A 23,079-nucleotide genomic window follows, 5' to 3' on the forward strand; every position below is an offset into this window, starting at 1 on the left:
TTGTTGGGATAGGTGGCAAAAGAGTGATTGTGTTTAGGAGAGGGTGAGTTTGTGGGTTTGTAACTTCCATATTTGTGGATTAGGTTTCGAAGTCTGTTGTGTTGCAGATTGGGTTTGGTTTTTTGTTTACGTGTGACTTCGATCCATTCTCCATTGTTATCATCTTGATTGATTTGTTGTCTGTTTACCGGAATCCATCTCTTAGTTGCCGGAGGAGTGAAGGGGGAGGTGGGGAGAGGGAAAGGCATTGTGGGTCTGTGATATATTCACTTGTAATTAAACGTAGTAGTCTTAAAGACTAAGTTTAGCATTTGCTTTTTCTATTTACAACAATATAACGAGTACACCATTTGGTACCTATAAACATCTTTAGAACATGCTTTATGTGTCAAGTACAGAATCCTTTGAATTATGTCATGGAACTCAGTGGATTTATCAAATTTTAAAGTGGAAATATCACCGCAAATCCAACTTGACCCCACCAACGTATAAAAAACAGAGATTTAAAGGAAAATGTTCCTAACTTATGCATCCATAATTTCACTCTATACTCCATTCTCTGCCTAATTACTTTACCATTGCGTAGCTACATAACATACTATCTGTATATGATCAATTCTAATGCCTTAAAATTTCATTAAACACCAATTATCGCATCTTCCTAAATGACCAAATATATTACACCCTCAATTTCTTCTTTAATGATCATGTATCATCAACTTTTTAGTGATTATCTAAGCTGTCTTATAAAGGTACCTTTTTTTATTCATGCGTGTAAGTTTACAGTTGCAATTATAAGCTAAACTTTTTATTGTGTCTTAATATGCAATTCCTTTAACCTGTTCTAATAAAATAATTAGATACTTTAACTGAATTGTAGAGTTTGTCTTAACTTATATACTCAATTTGATTTTTAATAAGACATTACAATATGTTTATATATATATACATTATACATTATTTTATTGATAAACAAACAATGGTAAATACAATTCACTTCCCGAGTTTTGTGACTAAAGAAAAGAAAACAAATAAAATCTTGTTAATTTTGGAAGAAAAATTTGAGAGAAAAATTCAATTAACACCATTCATTCATTTCCTTCCATATCTTTCATTTTATAGCAAAACTTGGAAACAAAAATTTTCTTTGATTAATTTTACTTCATTTCCTTTTTCTTCGAATAGAGAATATAGTAGAGGACCGTTCTAATTATTACCCTATATACTAATAGTCGTGGGAAGTTTGGTCGTCTGACCCCCAACCCCGCCCAAAATTTGGTCAAAACGACAATTGACCAAACTTTACCCCAAAAATGCAAAAAACCCCCTCAACTATCGACAACTTACATAAACTACCCTTAAATCCAAGGGGTAAAACGTCAATTTACTTAATTAAAATAAAAAACTCCCCCAACCCCTATGACAGCCCGTATCTTCCTCCTCGCTCCGAGTTAAATTCCACCGACCACACTGTTAAACTCGAAATATTTTTGTGAACAAAACGAAACTAACTACGTTCGAAACGGACACTTTTTAAAAAACGTTAACCACAACGACAGCCCGTATCTTTTCGCTCGGCGCGAGTTAAATTTTTTCGAAAGCAGCGTCGTAATCGAAATAATTTTATGAACAAAACGATAAAAGGTACGTTCGAAACGGATACCTTTTAAAAAACGCTAAACACAACGACAGCCCGTTTCTTCCTGCTCGCCACGAGTAAATTTTCCCGCCACCCACATTATGACCCGAACGCCACCGCCGCAACGCGCGGTCGGTAACTTTCTAGTCTAATCCAATAATAACTTTACCTTTATTTATTATAAATTATGAATAAAAATTAGTAATTCTTTAGAGGAATTTTTAATAACGAATGCAAAATGAAAAGGGGGGAAAAATAACAGTTGGGTAAAAAATTAAAAAGAAACATATGGTCCTAACTGCTGGGTTTATCAACTGAGAGACAGAGAAAGAAGTGGAAGAACTTTTCAACAATCAACAATTTGTATTATTTTCAGGACAAAATTTTCAACTTTCTCTCGAAATGTTATCAAAATACTCTCAAACATACAAAACTAAATTCTCTAAAAATTGTGTTTATTCGTTTTCGTTGCAGTTCTTGATGCTCACGTCATCATCTTCCTTCAAGAAAATCAATTCTCTGGTACCATCCCATTCCTTTATCTTTACTGTTTTAATGACCTGCATTATCAATTCAAACCCATATTATTAATAAAAAAAAAAAAAAAGAAAGACTTTTTTCCCATGTGTAATTGATAGGCATTTCTTATATTCAAAGTCAAAGCTTTTTAATTTTTTAGAGGGTACACCACGAATTTATCTTATACAACCAAGCTGAATTAGTGGGTATTAATTTATTATTGATTTCAATCCAATATTCTATTGGGTTGTGTTTCTTGATCTTTTCATTGCTACAGTAGCATTGTGTGTTTAATCTTTAATTTACAATTGCACTTTTCTTGTTTTGTATTTTTGAGATTGCCTCAATTGCATATACATTTTACAGATTTACGTAGTTGGGCAGAAATGCATTACTGTAATTTAAATAAGTATGTAAAAAAGGTCAAATGACATTTTTAATTTGGCAAATTGCAATAGTTTACTCTTGAGCATATTGAACTCTTACAACCTTTGTTAAAACTGCCAAACTTTTAGATTGGTAATCATATAGTAACTTTCAGCAACCAGTATATAAACCATTGAACTTTGTTAGTCTGTTACAAGTTGGTTTATTTGTTTGTTTTTACCAACACTTCCCCAAAATAATCATATTTAAAAGTTCCAATGGTTGAATAATCATCAAATAAACTTAGTTTAAGTTTTTATATTTTTTTTTTTGAAAGACAAGTTGTCGGCATCAATCAGAGGGAATTAACCACTTTCGCGATCATTTGCCACTCACGCAAACTTTCGGGAGGAAACTCGAATCGCATTGCAGGCAGGGGCGAAAATTAATGGGGACAGAGGGGGGCAGCCGCCCCCAGTGAGTTTGCAATTTTCAGTGTAAAATTTTTGGATTTTTCGATTTTGCCCAAGTGGAATATTTTTTTACCCCAAAGTCTTCATATTGTTTCCCAAAACCTCTAAATTTTGCCTTAAAACATTCAATTTTGCCTTAAAACATTCAATTTTGCCCCAAAACCTCCAAATTTTGCCTAAAAACCTCCAAATTTTTGCCCCAAAACTTTCATTTTTGCCCAAAAAAAAATTGCTACGCTTTTAAAAAAAGTTCGCCCCTGGTGAAAAAAATTTCTGCTTCCGCCAGGTTTGAATCCTGAATGGATCCTGGAGAAAACACCCCCTCAGGGTCAATCCGGAGCTCCAGACAGATTAATTAAGAGGGTGAGGTGAGTGAGGCTCGAACTCACGACCTCAACCCTAGCCCCAAACACAAGGAATGAGGATACCACTCGACTAGAAGCGTGCTGGTTTTAAGTTTTTATATGCTTAACTTAAATTTTGATATCTTAAGGAATTGAGTTGTAATCTTAACAAATATGGATTTTGGTTGCTGCATAGTGTTATTGAGCTTGGTTAATTTGCATAGACAGTTCTCATATTTTTCTAATGAATTTTATAACTTTCACTTTGAACCCGTTTCATAAATACAGTTAAATTTCAAGGTTCCCGAAAAAAAACTCATAACTTTTTCGTCGAATAAGTATATAGATGTCTTGCATTGCTGTAAAAAAGTTGCATTTTTAAGTGGGTGCTCATACAATCCTTCTGCATTGATCATAATATACTAAAGCAACAGAATTTTAATTTTCTAAATGGGTATCGATTAACGTCTTGAGTTATTTGCAATTTTCTTGTTGCATTGTGTTTCTGAGGTTATCTGATTACCAAAACAGTTGTTAGGTGTTTTGGGTGATAAAGGAGAAAGGAATAGTAATCTATCTACTATGGCGGGTAGTGAAGACGATACGAACACCACCAATGATGACGATGATGATGATCAATCGTTTACTCCTTGGGCTGTATCTGTTGCCAGGTCATTATAATCTTTTAAATGCCTTTAATTAGTCCTTTGGTTATGTTTATCACATGTATACATGGCAAACGGGTCGGGTTGAGTAGGGTTGGGTCAAGTATCAAGTGGGTTGGGTCGAAACGGGTCATGGATTGAAATGGGTCAGCTTTTAAATAGGTCGAACGAGTTGGGTCGAGACCCGGGCCGGGTAGGACCGACACCCATTTTTCATCTTAAATTTTTGGGTCGGGTTGTGTCGAGACCCATTTTCAGTATTCAGTTTCATTTTCACCAGTTCACATGTTACTATTTTATAACTACATTAGAATTAGATATAATAATAATATAAATCTTTTTGAACACAATGTGTAACAAAATTCTTATTATTTTCATGTTTCAGTGGGCACACGTTGTTGCGGAGCCCACAACATAATAAAGGACTTGCTTTCACAGAGAAAGAAAGAGATGCTCATTACCTGCGGGGGCTTTTGCCCCCCACTGTATTCACTCAAGAACTTCAAGTAAATTCATAACATTTAGTTGACTTCCTTTGACCATAATATGGACTATGGAGTGCATATGTACTAACTCGTCAGTCGACTATAATTTCCTTAACAATTAGGAAAAAAGAACTTTGCACATACTTCGCCAATATCAAGTTCCGCTGCATAAATATATAGCGATGATGGATCTTCAGGTACCCGTATTCTCACATTTTTGTAACTTTACATAGGTTTTGTTTTTTAGCTAATTTAGTATATAATTTTATAAAAATTGTGCGCGTTTTCGAGCAGGAGACGAATGAAAAATTATTTTACAAGCTTCTTATTAATAATGTTGAGGAACTACTCCCGATAGTTTACACGCCAACCGTTGGTGAAGCGTGCCAGAAATACGGCAGCATTTATCGACGTCCACAGGGACTTTACATCAGCTTAAAAGACAAGTATGTTCAATTAGTCAAACTTCAAATGTTGACTTTGTAGTATATAAGTTGTTCTTGTTGTACTAAATTATGCTATACGGTAATCGAATTATCAGGGGTAAGATTCTTGAAGTACTAAAAAATTGGCCGGAAAAAAACATCCAAGTTATTGTTGTGACCGATGGTGAGCGTATATTGGGGCTAGGTGACCTCGGCTGCCAGGTAAAATCCAGTCATTTTTTATTTTTATTATTATTGATTATTTATTTATTTGATTATTATTACAATGTTACAGGGGATGGGGATACCTGTTGGAAAACTTTCTTTGTATACAGCACTTGGAGGTGTTCGTCCTTCGGTTGTAAGTGTTTTCAGTAATAGTAACAAAATGGAAAATATCACAATTATAGTGATAAGATTTGTAAATACTGATAAATAATGTAACATTAAGAGGATAAAATTTTCTCTTAATTTTCATTACAGTGCCTGCCCGTAACAATTGATGTCGGTACAAAAAACGAGAAACTGTTAAATGATGAATTCTACATTGGTCTTAAGCAAAAGAGAGCAACTGGCGAGGTATCATTTGATAATATTATTTCATAATGTTTTTCTTTTTAGAATATGTATTTAATTAATTATGTAACTATGGTTATTTAGTGGGCAACTCGGGTTCAGTTGTTGGTTGTTGAGTCATAAAGTTGATTACTTTTTTGTTTGATTTAGGAATACGACGAGTTGTTAGAGGAGTTCATGACGGCAGTCAAGAAAAATTATGGAGAAAAAGTCCTTATTCAGGTCTGTTAACAAGATATAAATATTTGGTGTTTATTTATGTTTTAATTTGTCTAAATGTGAACCTGTTGTGTGTATCCAGTTTGAAGATTTTGCCAACCACAATGCGTTTGATTTGCTGGTTAAATACCGAACACGTCATCTTGTTTTTAATGATGATATTCAGGTAACTTCTTTTAAACAAAAGGTGGGAAAATGGTCAGGGTCAAAATGGGTAGTATGGCTTGATAAGAGTCATGTTGGGTAGACTTGAAACCTTTTTTTCAATATTTTATCACCTTTTTCCGTAGATGGGGTACATGTTAAAAAGTATGATTACAAATGTTATGTTATTTCAATGACAAATATTTTTTCCAATGCAATGACTTAACAAAGTTGCAATATTTTTAGCATTTGTAATCATACTTGGAAATCTGGTCATGAGTAAATGGAGTATGATTTCAATTTGGTGTAATAATCCCTGTTCGATGGCAGCCACCTCATCAAATTTGATGAGGTGGCAGCCACATGGTAAAATTTACATTGAGTGCAACTTTTTTAAAATACGAATCCTTTTTCCGCACCAAATTGGAATCAGACTCCTTTTTGGGCAATAGTAATAAAGAATGGGTCGAGTCAACCCGAATTTAACAATGCATGAGTAATTGGGTTGAAGAAGTCATCTTTTTAGCAAGTCTTTCAATGCGATTCAGGGTACCGCGTGTGTTGTTTTGGGAGGTTTGCTTTCAGCTTTAAAGTTGATTGGAGGGACTCTAGCCGATCACACGTTCTTATTTCTAGGTGCCGGAGAGGTTAGCGGCGAAATATATTCGTAAACCTGTATCTCACACTTTAAATATTGATAACTTGGCTTGTTTTGGACATAATATTTGTTCTTTTGTTGTAAAGGCTGGTACAGGTATAGCGGAGCTTATTTCGCTTGAGATATTAAAGAAGGTCATTGTTCCATGACTCTCGAACTTGCTATATTTTTATGTCGAATTGCTATAAATATAACACACTTTCCCTGCATATGTAATTTGGTTTGTTGGACTTTTAAAATCATTTTTAGAACCATTTGAGATTGATCTTATTTACTAAAACAATAGAGTAGGTTATCGAATGGAATATGTTTCTTTTCTAGTAATATGATTAGGAGGTTTTATGGTTCAAAGTTAAACTTTTTGGGGACTTTTGACCCATTTGGCCCATTCCTGTTAGAAAATTCGAATTGATTTTACCGATTCGGCCTTTGAAAAGTGGTAAGGTTTTCTTTATTCGGGTTACCCGGGAAGGCGAGTATTTTTACTCTAATGTTGCAAGGTAGAATGGTAGATGGTCTTGGTAAAAAATATAAATTCTATTGACCAAGTCAAAAGTGAAGTGATAGTTTATTGAAGTCTTTGCTATTAATTTATTTTCTTTTGCTATAACCCTTAAGATAACAATTAGATGCGACTTTAAATGGTATAGGATGCAAGTATGCAACTGTCCAGGTATTGGATTAAGTAGTCATAAACAAGGATTATTACAGTGCAAGATCTTAACCTTAAAAAGTGCTGTTTGCAGACTAAACTGACGGTGGAAGAGTCTCGGAAGAAAATTTGGCTCGTCGACTCGAAGGTACTAGATTTATTAGAGGTTTAAAAGCAACATGGGCCCATCAAAATTTCCAGTTTTTGGTGAACAATGATTGTGTTATAGTATATATTAGAATAGAATTAGTATACTGTGAAAGTTAAGTTGTGTTCCGTTGATGCAGGGATTGATTGTAAGCTCGCGTAAAGATTCTCTTCAACATTTTAAGCAACCATGGGCTCATGATCATGAACCCGTTACTGGACTCTTGGAAGCTGTTAAGGTGCAATTAAATATTCAAATGACGTTTTTATATTTCTTTTTGGCCACTAAGCCAAATTCTTCAGGAAATGTAAACTAAAGATTTTTTTTTTTTTTTTTCGATTCTTATGTCAACCCAGGCAATCAAGCCAACAATTTTAATAGGAACATCAGGAGTCGGGAAACAATTTACGAAGGAAGTTATCGAGGCCATGTCATCTATTAACGCAGTTAGATTCTCTTGCTATATTGCATTGACACAATAGAAATGTCATTTATTACCAGGTTATTATTACATATAACTAACGAGACTTAATAAGATTGTTTGGCATGTAGAAACCTCTCATTATGGCTCTTTCTAATCCAACTTCACAATCTGAGTGTACCGCTGAAGAAGCTTATACATGGAGTCAAGTAAGTTGCCAATTGTTCTCTATTCTTCATTTCGTGCAAACATCGGGTCATGGGCCCCACGACAATAATATAACTACATGAGTTCAAAATACTTTCAGGGTCATGCAATCTTTGCTAGTGGAAGCCCATTTGACCCGGTCATATACGATGGCAAAGAGTTCGTACCTGGACAGGTTTAACACTTCTACATGAATCATCATTTATTTCCCTTTTTTAACCGTTGTTTCAGATAGAATACCTATCCGATTAGCTGTGAAGTTTTACCTTATTTTTTACACATAGGCAAACAATGCATACATATTTCCTGGATTTGGTTTGGGGTTGATCATGTGTGGTGCAATTCGCGTGCATGATGAGTTCCTCTTGGCAGCAGGTGTGACATTTTATTAATGTGCAACTTTATCTTAGGGTGATGACCCGTATACCATTAACATTATCTGTACACCATGAAATATGCATTACAATGTTGTACTGTACAACTCTCTAAAATAGTTTTAGTGGTGTATGGATAAATTTTAATGGTATACGAATCACTCCCTTAATGCATTGATATATATGTACATATGCAAACAGCGGAAGCTTTGGCATCTCAAGTGACTGAAGAAGACTATGCCAAGGGTATTATATATCCTAGTTTTAAAAATATTAGAAAAATCTCAGCCAATATTGCAGCCAAGGTAGCTTCAAGAGCATATGAATACGGTAAGCATTTCTCGCATTTGAGATCTTACGAATAATTTCTCTTTTTAAAACCTTTTATTGATAATATTCTTTGATATGTTTTAGGTTTGGCATCTCATCTCCCTCGTCCTAGTAACCTTGTTAAATTCGCAGAAAGTTGCATGTATTCTCCAAAGTACCGCAATTATCGTTAATTCTTTAGTTCTTAGAGGTTAAATTTGATTGCTTAATTAATTATTATAGTGGTTTTATTAGTTTTCAAGATTACAGATCATATGTTATGTGCTTCAATTATTGTATAACTGTATGTATAACAATGTTATTAAAATGATGTCACAAGTGTTCTATTGATAAGTTGGGTATAAAGTGAATTGCTTCTTTTAACTATTATGGCCTTTTATGGGGAACACAAGTTTCTTTCTAAACTAGCAATTTATATTTGTTCAAACATAACACAAACTCTTGCCAAGTTGGTAAATTTATAGGTCTTCAAAATATTCAGAAACAAGAAAACCTACCCGGAAAATAATAATCAACACAAAAAACTCATTTTGGTAACCTGTAATTGTACAAAAAAAGGATTAACTTTACAGCGTCGGGCTGGTGGATCGATTTTCTAGAATTCACACGTCAATTAGTCCTAAAATGAATATCGAGAAAAGAAGATCAGACTAAAGTATATGCAAGTCACCCTGACCCGACCCGACCCAACCCAACCCATCCAAGTAATGATGCACTGGAAAAAGCATAAGACAGTCAACAAACACAAGAGAACACTTTTTTTTAAGGAATAAGCATTCCAACGTTTTCAACATGATCTTAAAGGAAGATACAACATAAAACTGAAATGGAGAAATACATGTAACCCGATATTTGGATGAAACTTTACCTACTGGTTGATGTGGATGGAGAGTCTTTACGGAACTCTTTGACAACAGCGGCTAGTGCCTCGGGGTTCAAACCAAGGTCACATAGGGCAATTAATACAGAAAGGGTGTGGCGATCCAAACCCGTATCAAGAATATTTGACATTTGAAAAACCAGCTCTAAAGAGTCCTTAGCAGTTTTTGCAGCATCCGTATCCATGTATCAAGATCGAGCCTTTTCCTGAAAGAAATATTAAAATCTATCAGATCTACCCAAAAAAAGGATTCTTACTTTAAAATCTCAATAACTAATTCGGCATTTGCAAAATGCAGAAACTGAACATCGTAATGTGCCTAAAGATTGTCGCCTGCACACTCATTTCAGAGTAAAAGTTATACTTGAAGTCTACTTCTATAAACAAAAACACACACCACATTCCGTACAATACTTACAAACGACGATGTAATGCAAGTAACCTATATATTGCCATATATCAGGCTCAAAGCTGATTGAGGTAACTGCTTTTATAATGCAAGCATGCTACTAAAATTACATCCGACACAAAACTAGTTACCTATGAACATATTGCATACCCATAACGTAATACCTTGATTAATGATCATGATACTAAACAAGGGACATTAGTTTACTTTATTTTACGAAGATACTAGAATCTCAAATGCCAATAGCCCATTTTTAACGCCATATGAGCTTATCAACTTCTGTTTATGGCTTATTGAAGCTCATAAGCTGCTCAACATCTGTAGAGACTTAACTAATAAGATCATAAATAAGGTAAGCCAAACATTCCTGATTATTATTCTTTTTTCGAAGCAGCAGAAGTTCGAAACTAATGAAAATAAGGAGCCACATTTTGATCTATTATTATTCACATGATTTATCAAACTACAGCATAATCTAAACAGATTGATTTAATATCAATCAATTCTAATTCTAATTATAAAGTACAAAATCGAATAATACCCCAAATCAGATTTTTAGGGTTAAAAAAACTTTTCAAAATGCAAATTTCCAAAAATTTTGATTGAATCCAAATAATACATCAATATGAAATGGTTACAATCATGATTCAGGAATGCTTTATCATCAACAAACATATCCAACCATCAGAAAAAAAAATTGTAAATTTAAAAACCTAAAGTGGATAATAAACCACGTACCCCAAATTTTCTCCTATAAATTATGAGTATCAACAGAGATGTATTCAGTAATGTTGTTCGATAGCAGGAGCAGCTTCAATACAAATTGAATTATACTACTCCGTATATGTTCAATTTCTTTGATGATCGGTTTTCTGTACGATTTATGTGAAAATAGGGGGTGTTTGGCTGCGTACTTGATCCCTTAATAGCTTTATTTTCTTTTTGAGTAAAAGTTGAATAAAGAAATTTGCTAACGATAACCTAGGATTTTTTTTTTTTTTTTAATTTTTTTTTTTTTGGAAAAAAAAAACATAACATTTTTTTTAAACCATAACATTAATAACGGATCCGAAAATCAACTCGTACAACCGATACAATAGAGTCCAATACAAGCTCTAGTTAATACTAAACAGACCTAATCAAATGGCTCACCAACATGGTGAGAAATTACATTTTACAAAGAAACAAAACCAACTAAAGCTAAAACAACATGAATCTGAAATACCGGTTATACTACACATAGACAATTTAAAAGAAGAACGCAAACCAACGGTGACGATCGGGAGAACGCCGAACGCCACCACAACACACAAAGAACCCAGCAAACAGCGACGCCCCAACCGTCTGAAGAAGAGTCTAATCCGCAAAAAATCGCTTCCACCCCCGGATCTGAACCAGATCTCCAACAGGGAGATTGTCGCCTGGACCAAACCCGAAAGTGTCCCCGAGCAGGAAGAAACTCGCACTCGAACTCACGGTTAACACCACCCAACAGCACGACAGAGCCCAAAACCACCACCACCCCCTGAAACTAGTCTGAAATGTGACGACCCGACAATTTCGGACCAAATTTAAACTTTATCTTTATATTAATCCGACACGATAAGCAAAGTTTGTTATGATTAAGTCTCAAGGATTTGAAACTATATTCATATATGCATTTAACCTCGACTAAATTTCAATGATTCACGAACCACTAAATGAACGTATATGATTAGATATGTTTATGTATAAATATATTAACTTGAAAACGTTACGCGTTAAACTATCTTTCTAAGCAAAATAAAAATAAACTTTGAAAAATAAATAGTTTTGAAAAACTAAATGTTATACTATTAAATAAAAGATTTTGGATACAAACTTATATTTCTAAATATGTAACTATATATTTTTACGTAGTCATAAAACGTCCTAATTTAAAATAATATATTTTGGTAAACAACGAGTCACTGATTTATAGAAGCAAATGACCACAACACTCAAATTTTATAAGATACATTTTCACAAAGTAAATTTTTGATAAAAAAAGTCAAATTATTATTAAAAGTACACGTCGCATAACGAAAAAGGCTAGTTTTCTAAATGTACGAGAGTGCGCTCGAAAAACCGAAAGTGGTACATGAGTCGTGAAACCACGACCGTGTCATTTTTGTAAAAATTATATTTTTACCATGAACGTAAATATAATATAATATTTAATTAATTCTAAAGATTAAATATATTATATATTAAATAATATATAAATATAACATATGTTACATAAGAAACGTCGGTAGAAGAATGAGTGCGCTTGAACTGTAAAGTTGATTCCATGCAATCGCATGGATATAAAGGAGAGACACCATGCGATTGCATGGTGTGTTTGGTGAGCTCTCATTTCATTTAAAAACGCGTTTTTGGTTCGGATCAAATTCATTCATTACATCTCATATCTCTCACTCTCTCGTATATATATATATTTATTATTATTATTATTATTATCATTATTATTATTATTAGTTTAAAGATTAATATTATTATTAATTTTATCATTATTATTAGTATTATTATTTATACATAAAATACTACGACGAGGTTCTGCCCGCGTGCTCTCAAAATGAATTTTTTGAGCGGGATAGAACTAAATAAATTATGGGTTATAGCTATGGAGGTTATGGGTAATGTTCGGGGGTTATGCTCGTGAGGTCAAATTAGTGTTTATCATCTCCGTTGCGTCTACGTACCTTTCCTGCAATATTGAATCTCAATATTGATACGTGAGTACTCATAATTTAATTTTTACATACTAATAGTGTATCCCTGACTAGTGCTCGAGAAAATAGGATTATGTATGCTTGAACTTTTTATAGTGCCCTTAGATAGGTTATGTTGAATCTTAAATTAGTTACACCTGTGGTTGAGATAAGATATAAGATATGCATGTCGTTGGAAAGCTAGCGAAAAATTAAGAACTTTTCCTTTAGATGTCGAATGGTTTCGATGAACGGATTAGAAGTTATAGTCAATTGAATTTTTAATATTATTATTAAAAATGATTATTATTATCGTCGTTGTTATCGTCATTCTAGTTTTTATCAAATTATTATTATTATTATTATTATTATTATTATTATTATTATCAATAAAAAGTATTATCATTAAAAATTGTTATTTTTATTATTATTACTATCATTAAAAGTATAATTAGTATTATTATTATTATCACCATTAAAATAGTTATTAGTAATATCATTATCATAATATTTATTATTATTAGTGTATAATATTAAGTAACACTTAATTATTATAATTACTATTATTATTATCATTAAAAGGAATACGATATAAAAGACGACTTAAAAGCTACTAACAAATCAATTAGGAAATAATGAGTATGAGTATCATGATGAAATTTAAAATATTGTAAGAAACTGATTTAGATAAAATTATCATTTTTTTATTATTTTTATCACTATTATTATTAAAGGTATTATTAATATTAAAAAATATCATTTTTACAAAAGTTATTATTTTTTAATAGGAATAACATTGTTAATATAAATTTCACTAATATCATGAATTAGAAATTATCATTTTTCATAATATCATTTTTAGTAAATATAAAAATTAATATTTTTATTAATAAGATAATAATAATTATTCTTACAAAATAATATAAATTTTATTTATCAATGTTATTATATCAAATAAATATGTAACACAAATAATATAATTACTTTAATAAAACCTATCATAATATTTTATGATATTAAATGAACCTTATAAATTTTATTACTTAAGATATATAAAATTATATTTTAATTATTAATAAATAAATTGTATTATTTACTTTAGTAAAATCTTTTAAAAATATGTAAAAATACAAAACGACGATATTTAAAATATAATAATCATGTATAAATTTTGGAAAACATTTTGAGTCAAATTGACTTTTGTTGACTTTTGCATATAGTCTCGAGCATTAGGATTGTGGTACACTATGACTTAACCTAAATTGTAAGAACAAATATTGACCAACAAATAAATATATACAAATAATATAGGTTCGTGAATCCGAGGCCAACATTTCACTTGTTCAATGACGTTATATGTATTTTACTACGAAATATAGTATGGTGAGTTTCATTTGCCTTTTTACCCTTTATATTTTTGGGCTGAGAATACATGCGCAATTTTTATAAATGTTTTATGAAATAGACACAAGTAATCGAAACTACATTATATGGTTGAATTATCGAAATCGAATATGCCACTTTTTATTAAGTCTGGTAATCTAAGAATTAGGGAACAGACACCCTAATTGACGCGAATCCTAAAGATAGATCTATCGGGCCCAACATGAAATGTCCCATTCTTATTGATTAAAAACGTTCCATATTAATTGATTTCGTTGCGAGGTTTTGACCTCTATATGAGACGTTTTTCAAAGACTGCATTCATTTTTAAAACAAACCATAACCTTTATTTCATAAATAAAGGTTTAAAAAGCTTTACGTAGATTATCAAATAATGATAATCTAAAATATCCTGTTTACACACGACCATTACATAATGGTTTACAATACAAATATGTTACATCGAAATCAGTTTCTTGAATGCAGTTTTTTTTTACACAATATCATACAAACATGGACTCCAAATCTTGTCCTTATTTTAGTATGCAACAGCGGAAGCTCTTAATATTCACCTGAGAATAAACATGCTTTAAACGTCAACAAAAATGTTAGTGAGTTATAGGTTTAACCTATATATATCAAATCGTAACAATAGACCACAAGATTTCATATTTCAATACACATCCCATACATAGAGATAAAAATCATTCATATGGTGAACACCTGGTAACCGACAATAACAAGATGCATATATAAGAATATCCCCATCATTCCGGGACACCCTTCGGATATGATATAAATTTCGAAGTACTAAAGCATCCGGTACTTTGGATGGGGTTTGTTAGGCCCAATAGATCTATCTTTAGGATTCGCGTCAATTAGGGTGTCTGTTCCCTAATTCTTAGATTACCAGACTTAATAAAAAGGGGCATATTCGATTTTGATAATTCAACCATAGAATGTAATTTCACGTACTTGTGTCTATTTTGTAAATCATTTATAAAACCTGCATGTATTCTCATCCCAAAAATATTAGATTTTAAAAGTGGGACTATAACTCACTTTCATAGATTTTTACTTCGTCGGGAAGTAAGACTTGGCCACTGGTTGATTCACGAACCTATAACAATATATACATATATATCAAAGTATGTTCAAAATATATTTACAACACTTTTAATATATTTTGATGTTTTAAGTTTATTAAGTCAGCTGTCCTCGTTAGTAACCTACAACTAGTTGTCCACAGTTAGATGTACAGAAATAAATCGATAAATATTATCTTGAATCAATCCACGACCCAGTGTATACGTATCTCAGTATTGATCACAACTCAAACTAAATATATTTTGGAATCAACCTCAACCCTGTATAGCTAACTCCAACATTCACATATAGAGTGTCTATGGTTGTTCCGAAATATATATAGATGTGTCGACATGATAGGTCGAAACATTGTATACGTGTCTATGGTATCTCAAGATTACATAATATACAATACAAGTTGATTAAGTTATGGTTGGAATAGATTTGTTACTAATTTTCACGTAGCTAAAATGAGAAAAATTATCCAATCTTGTTTTACCCATAACTTCTTCATTTTAAATCCGTTTTGAGTGAATCAAATTGCTATAGTTTCATATTGAACTCTATTTTATGAATCTAAACAGAAAAAGTATAGGTTTATAGTCGGAAAAATAAGTTACAAGTCGTTTTTGTAAAGGTAGTCATTTCAGTCGAAAGAACGACGTCTAGATGACCATTTTAGAAAACATACTTCCACTTTGAGTTTAACCATAATTTTTGGATATAGTTTCATGTTCATAATAAAAATAATTTTCTCAGAATAACAACTTTTAAATCAAAGTTTATCATAGTTTTTAATTAACTAACCCAAAACAGCCCGCGGTGTTTCTACGACGGCGTAAATCCGGTTTTACGGTATTTTTCGTGTTTCCAGGTTTTAAATCATTAAGTTAGCATATCATATAGATATATAACATGTGTTTAGTTGATTTTAAAAGTCAAGTTAGAAGGATTAATTTTTGTTTGCGAACAAGTTTAGAATTAATTAAACTATGTTCTAGTGATTACAAGTTTAAACCTTCGAATAAGATAGCTTTATATGTATGAATTGAATGATGTTATGAACATCATTACTACCTTAAGTTCCTTGGATAAACCTACTGGAAAAGAGAAAAATGGATCTAGCTTCAACGGATCCTTAGATGGCTCGAAGTTCTTGAAGCAGAATCATGACACGAAAACAAGTTCAAGTAAGATCATCACTTGAAATAAGATTGTTATAGTTATAGAAATTGAACCAAAGTTTGAATATGATTATTACCTTGTATTAGAATGATAACCTACTGTAAGAAACAAAGATTTCTTGAGGTTGGATGATCACCTTACAAGATTGGAAGTGAGCTAGCAAACTTGAAAGTCTTCTTGATTTTATGAAACTAGAACTTTTGGAATTTATGAAGAACACTTAGAACTTGAAGATAGAACTTGAGAGAGATCAATTAGATGAAGAAAATTGAAGAATGAAAGTGTTTGTAGGTGTTTTTGGTCGTTGGTGTATGGATTAGATATAAAGGATATGTTATTTTGTTTTCATGTAAATAAGTCATGAATGATTACTCATATTTTTGTAATTTTATGAGATATTTCATGCTAGTTGCCAAATGATGGTTCCCACATGTGTTAGGTGACTCACATGGGCTGCTAAGAGCTGATCATTGGAGTGTATATACCAATAGTACATACATCTAAAAGCTGTGTATTGTACGAGTACGAATACGGGTGCATACGAGTAGAATTGTTGATGAAACTGAACGAGGATGTAATTGTAAGCATTTTTGTTAAGTAGAAGTATTTTGATAAGTGTATTGAAGTCTTTAAAAAGTGTATAAATACATATTAAAACACTACATGTATATACATTTTAACTGAGTCGTTAAGTCATCGTTAGTCGTTACATGTAAGTGTTGTTTTGAAACCTTTAGGTTAACGATCTTGTTAAATGTTGTTAACTCAATGTTTATATTATCAAATGAGATTTTAAATTATTATATTATCATGATATTATCATGTATGAATATCTCTTAATATGATATATATACATTAAATGTCTTTACAACGATAATCGTTACATATATGTCTCGTTTAAAAATCATTAAGTTAGTAGTCTTGTTTTTACATATGTAGTTCATTGTTAATATACTTTATGATATGTTTTCTTATCATAGTATCATGTTAACTATATATATATATCCATATATATGTCATCATATAGTTTTTACAAGTTTTAACGTTCGTGAATCACCGATCAACTTGGGTGGTCAATTGTCTATATGAAACATATTTCAATTAATCAAGTCTTAACAAGTTTGATTGCTTAACATGTTGGAAACATTTAATCATGTAAATATCAATCTCAATTAATATATATAAACATGGAAAAGTTCGGGTCACTACAGTACCTACCCGTTAAATAAATTTCGTCCCGAAATTTTAAGCTGTTGAAGGTGTTGACGAATCTTCTGGAAATAGATGCGGGTATTTCTTCTTCATCTGATCTTCACGCTCCCAGGTGAACTCGAGTCCTCTATGAGCATTCCATCGAACCTTAACAATTGGTATCTTGTTTTGCTTAAGTCTTTTAACCTCACGATCCATTATTTCGACGGGTTCTTCGATGAATTGAAGTTTTTCGTTGATTTGGATTTCATCTAACGGAATAGTGAGATCTTCTTTAGCAAAACATTTCTTTAAATTCGAGACGTGGAAAGTGTTATGTACAGCCGCGAGTTGTTGAGGTAACTCTAGTCGGTAAGCTACTGGTCCGACACGATCAATAATCTTGAATGGTCCAATATACCTTGGATTTAATTTCCCTCGTTTACCAAATCGAACAACGCCTTTCCAAGGTGCAACTTTAAGCATGACCATCTCTCCAATTTCAAATTCTATATCTTTTCTTTTAATGTCAGCATAGCTCTTTTGTCGACTTTGGGCGGTTTTCAACCGTTGTTGAATTTGGATGATCTTCTCGGTAGTTTCTTGTATAATCTCCGGACCCGTAATCTGTCTATCCCCCACTTCACTTAAACAAATCGGAGACCTGCACTTTCTACCATAAAGTGCTTCAAACGGCGCCATCTCAATGCTTGAATGGTAGCTGTTGTTGTAGGAAAATTCTGCTAACGGTAGATGTCGATCCCAACTGTTTCCGAAATCAATAACACATGCTCGTAGCATGTCTTCAAGCGTTTGTATCGTCCTTTCGCTCTGCCCATCAGTTTGTGGATGATAGGCAGTACTCATGTCTAGACGAGTTCCTAATGCTTGCTGTAATGTCTACCAGAATCTTGAAATAAATCTGCCATCCCTATCAGAGATAATAGAGATTGGTATTCCATGTCTGGAGACGACTTCCTTCAAATACAGTCGTGCTAACTTCTCCATCTTGTCATCTTCTCTTATTGGCAGGAAGTGTGCTGATTTGGTGAGACGATCAACTATTACCCAAATAGTATCAAAACCACTTGCAGTCCTTGGCAATTTAGTGATGAAATCCATGGTAATGTTTTCCCATTTCCATTCCGGGATTTCGGGTTGTTGAAGTAGACCTGATAGTTTCTGATGCTCAGCTTTGACCTTAGAACACGTCAAACATTCTCCTACGTATTTAGCAACATCGGCTTTCATACCCGGCCACCAAAAATGTTTCTTGAGATCCTTGTACATCTTCCCCATTCCAGGATGTATTGAGTATCTGGTTTTATGAGCTTCTCTAAGTACCATTTCTCTCATATCTCCAAATTTTGGTACCCAAATCCTTTCAGCCCTATACCGGGTTCCGTCTTCCCGAATATTAAGATGCTTCTCCGATCCTTTGGGTATTTCATCCTTTAAATTTCCCTCTTTTAAAACTCCTTGTTGCGCCTCATTTATTTGAGTAGTAAGGTTATTATGAATCATTATATTCATAGATTTTACTCGAATGGGTTCTCTGTCCTTCCTGCTCAAGGCATCGGCTACCACATTTGCCTTCCCCGGGTGGTAACGAATCTCAAAGTCGTAATCATTCAATAATTCAATCCACCTACGCTGCCTCATATTCAGTTGTTTCTGATTAAATATGTGTTGAAGACTTTTGTGGTCGGTATATATAATACTTTTGACCCCATATAAGTAGTGCCTCCAAGTCTTTAATGCAAAAACAACCGCGCCTAATTCCAAATCATGCGTCGTATAATTTTGTTCGTGAATCTTCAATTGTCTAGACGCATAAGCAATCACCTTCGTTCGTTGCATTAATACACAACCGAGACCTTGCTTTGATGCATCACAATAAATCACAAAATCATCATTCCCTTCAGGCAATGACAATATAGGTGCCGTAGTTAGCTTTTTCTTCAATAACTGAAACGCTTTCTCTTGTTCATCATTCCATTCAAATTTCTTCCCTTTATGCGTTAATGCAGTCAAGGGTTTTGCTATTCTGGAAAAGTCTTGGATGAACCTTCTGTAGTAACCAGCTAGTCCTAAAAACTGGCGTATGTGTTTCGGAGTTTTCGGGGTTTCCCACTTTTCAACAGTTTCTATCTTAGCCGGATCTACCTTAATACCTTCTTTGTTCACTATGTGACCGAGGAATTGAACTTCTTCCAACCAAAATGCACACTTTGAAAACTTAGCGTACAATTCTTCCTTCCTCAATACTTCTAACACCTTTCTCAAATGTTCACCGTGTTCTTGGTCATTCTTTGAGTAAATAAGTATGTCATCAATGAAAACAATGACAAACTTGTCAAGGTATGGTCCACACACTCGGTTCATAAGGTCCATGAACACAGCTGGTGCATTAGTTAAACCAAACGGCATGACCATAAACTCGTAATGACCGTAACGTGTTCTGAAAGCAGTCTTTGGAATATCATCTTCTTTCACCCGCATTTGATGATACCCGGAACGTAAGTCAATCTTTGAATAAACAGACGAGCCTTGTAGTTGATCAAATAAGTCATCGATTCTCGGTAGTGGGTAGCGGTTCTTGATGGTAAGTTTGTTCAACTCTCGGTAGTCGATACACAACCTGAATGTACCATCTTTCTTCTTGACAAACAAAACAGGAGCTCCCCACGGTGATGTGCTTGGTCGAATGAAACCACGCTCTAAAAGTTCTTGTAATTGGCTTTGCAGTTCTTTCATCTCGCTGGGTGCGAGTCTGTAAGGAGCACGAGCTATTGGTGCAGCTCCTGGTACAAGATCTATTTGAAATTCAACGGATCGATGTGGGGGTAATCCCGGTAATTCTTTCGGAAATACATCGGGAAATTCTTTTGCAATGGGAACATCATTGATGCTCTTTTCTTCAGTTTGTACTTTCTCGACGTGTGCTAGAACAGCATAGCAACCTTTTCTTATTAGTTTTTGTGCCTTCAAATTACTAATAAGATGTAGCTTCGTGTTGCCCTTTTCTCCGTACACCATTAAGGGTTTTCCTTTTTCTCGTATAATGCGAATTGCATTTTTGTAACAAACGATCTCCGCTTTCACTTCTTTCAACCAGTCCATACCGATTATCACATCAAAACTCCCTAACTCTACTGGTATCAAATCAATCTTAAATGTTTCGCTAACCAGTTTAATTTCTCGATTCCGACATATATTATCTGCTGAAATTAATTTACCATTTGCTAATTCGAGTAAAAATTTACTATCCAAAGGCGTCAATGGACAACTTAATTTAGCACAAAAATCTCTACTCATATAGCTTCTATCCGCACCCGAATCAAATAAAACGTAAGCAGATTTATTGTCAATAAGAAACGTACCCGTAACAAGCTCCGGGTCTTCCTGTGCCTCTATCGCATTAATATTGAAAACTCTTCCACGGCCTTGTCCATTCGTGTTCTCCTGGTTCGGGCAATTTCTAATAATGTGGCCTGGTTTTCCACATTTATAACAAACTACATTGGCATAACTTGCTCCGACACTACTTGCTCCGCCATTACTCGTTCCGACACCATTTGTTCCTTTCGTTCTATTAGCCCCTGGTCCGTAGACCTCACACTTCGCCGCGCTATGACCATTTCTTTTACACTTGTTGCAAAATTTGGTGCAGAACCCCGAGTGATTCTTTTCACACCTTTGGCATAGCTGCTTCTGATTGTTGTTGTTGTTGCGGTTATTATTGTTGTTGGGATGATTGTTGTAGTTGCTGTTGTTGTTGTTGTTGTTGTTGTTGTTGGGCCGTTTGTTGTAGTTGCGATTGATGTTGCGATTATTGGGATAATTGTTGCGATTATTGTTGTAATTACTGTTGTTGTTGTATTGGTGATTCTTATCACCGTTTTCCTCCCACTTTCTTTTGACTTGCTTCACATTGGCCTCTTCAGCAGTCTGTTCTTTAATTCTTTCTTCAATCTGGTTCACTAGTTTGTGAGCCATTCTACATGCCTGTTGTATGGAGGCGGGCTCGTGTGAACTTATATCTTCTTGGATTCTTTCCGGTAATCCTTTCACAAACGCGTCGATCTTCTCTTCCACATCTTCGAATGCTCCCGGACACAATAGGCACAATTCTGTGAATCGTCTTTCGTACGTGGTAATATCAAATCCTTGGGTTCGTAACCCTCTAAGTTCTGTCTTGAGCTTATTGACCTCGGTTCTGGGACGGTACTTCTCGTTCATCAAGTGCTTGAATGCTGACCACGGTAGTGCGTACGCATCATCTTGTCCCACTTGCTCTAGATAGGTATTCCACCATGTTAACGCAGAACCTGTGAAGGTATGCGTAGCGTACTTCACTTTGTCCTCTTCAGTACACTTACTTATGGCAAACACCGATTCAACCTTCTCGGTCCACCGTTTCAATCCGATCGGTCCTTCGGTTCCATCAAATTCCAAAGGTTTGCAGGCAGTGAATTCTTTGTAGGTGCATCCTACACGATTTCCTGTACTGCTAGATCCAAGGTTATTGTTGGTATGTAGCGCAGCCTGTACTGCGGCTATGTTTGAAGCTAGAAAAGTACGGAATTCCTCTTCATTCATATTCACGGTGTGTCGAGTAGTCGGTGCCATTTCCTTCAAAATAGTTAAATGGAACAAGTTAATTATACAGAATATTAAGAGTAGTTAATAGTATTTCGTAGCATAATATGAACTCATTTATAAAAGCTTTTTCTTCATATTAGCGTTTTATAAGTTTAAATTCGGGTAGTACCTACCCGTTAAGTTCATACTTAGTAGCTAATATACAATTCAACTACTACAATTCTATATGAAAAACTGATTATAATAATATTTCGCGTTCAAACTTTTATACAATATTTTACAAACTTACAATACCGCTTATTTTACATAAAGCATGAAATATAGCACACAATAACTTTGATACAAGATAGTTGTGAAGATAATTCTAGCTAGTACACAAGTCGTTCAGCAAAGGCAATAAAGACACGTAATTCATACGTCCAGAAACAAGTCATGCATTCTGGTTTTACTAGGACTACTTCCCATCCTTGGTCTTGTGGAACATAACCGTTATGGCCGTTGATAAGACAGCGTGTTGTAACATCATCAAAGGGACGAGGTTTACGTAATGTCCAACAGTCCCGTAATAATCTAAAAACCTCATTTCTTACCCCAATTACCGACTCCGTCACTTGTGGAAACGTTTTGTTTAATAGTTGTAGCCCGATGTTCTTGTTCTCACTTTGGTGAGAAGCGAACATTACTAATCCGTAAGCATAACATGCTTCTTTATGTTGCATGTTAGCCGCTTTTTCTAAATCACGAAGTCCAATATTCGAATATATTGAGTCAAAATAATTTCTTAACCCGTTGCGTAAAATAGCATTTGGGTTCCCCGCAATATATGCGTCAAAGTAAACACATCGTAACTTATGGGTTTCCCAATGTGATATCCCCCATCTTTCAAACGAAAGTCTCTTATAAACCAAGACATTCTTGGAACGTTCTTCGAATGTCTTACAAACTGATCTCGCCTTAAATAGT

General features: G+C 33.8%; 2 protein-coding genes across 3 annotated transcripts; one reads left to right on the forward strand and one right to left on the reverse strand.

The window, feature by feature from the left end:
* The first annotated feature begins 1,968 nt into the window (after nucleotides 1–1,968).
* On the forward strand, nucleotides 1,969–8,955 carry LOC139848256 (NADP-dependent malic enzyme-like). 2 transcript variants are annotated; one of them, XM_071837990.1, is made up of 20 exons: nucleotides 1,969–2,161; nucleotides 3,873–4,012; nucleotides 4,392–4,512; nucleotides 4,614–4,688; nucleotides 4,786–4,937; nucleotides 5,033–5,138; nucleotides 5,212–5,277; nucleotides 5,400–5,495; nucleotides 5,643–5,714; nucleotides 5,794–5,877; nucleotides 6,404–6,502; nucleotides 6,600–6,647; nucleotides 7,260–7,313; nucleotides 7,453–7,551; nucleotides 7,670–7,759; nucleotides 7,866–7,943; nucleotides 8,042–8,116; nucleotides 8,226–8,316; nucleotides 8,517–8,645; nucleotides 8,730–8,955. In XM_071837990.1, the coding sequence occupies exons 1-20, from the start codon at nucleotides 2,042–2,044 to the stop codon at nucleotides 8,816–8,818; spliced, it is 1,884 nt and encodes a 627-aa protein (XP_071694091.1). In that variant the 5' UTR covers nucleotides 1,969–2,041; the 3' UTR covers nucleotides 8,819–8,955. The 2 variants fall into 2 exon arrangements, with proteins under 2 accessions (XP_071694091.1, XP_071694092.1); XM_071837991.1 differs by having other exon boundaries at nucleotides 4,789–4,937.
* A 430-nt stretch (nucleotides 8,956–9,385) lies between these two features.
* On the reverse strand, nucleotides 9,386–10,857 carry LOC139850391 (mitotic-spindle organizing protein 1A). The gene is made up of 2 exons (XM_071839973.1): nucleotides 10,673–10,857; nucleotides 9,386–9,731 (listed from the first exon to the last, which is right to left on the reverse strand). The coding sequence occupies exon 2, from the start codon at nucleotides 9,708–9,710 to the stop codon at nucleotides 9,510–9,512; it is 201 nt and encodes a 66-aa protein (XP_071696074.1). The 5' UTR covers nucleotides 9,711–9,731; nucleotides 10,673–10,857; the 3' UTR covers nucleotides 9,386–9,509.
* Nucleotides 10,858–23,079: the final 12,222 nt, after the last annotated feature.

The sequence above is a fragment of the Rutidosis leptorrhynchoides genome, chromosome 5 (genome assembly GCF_046630445.1).
Source record: "Rutidosis leptorrhynchoides isolate AG116_Rl617_1_P2 chromosome 5, CSIRO_AGI_Rlap_v1, whole genome shotgun sequence".
In the NCBI taxonomy this organism is placed as follows: Eukaryota; Viridiplantae; Streptophyta; class Magnoliopsida; order Asterales; family Asteraceae; genus Rutidosis; species Rutidosis leptorrhynchoides.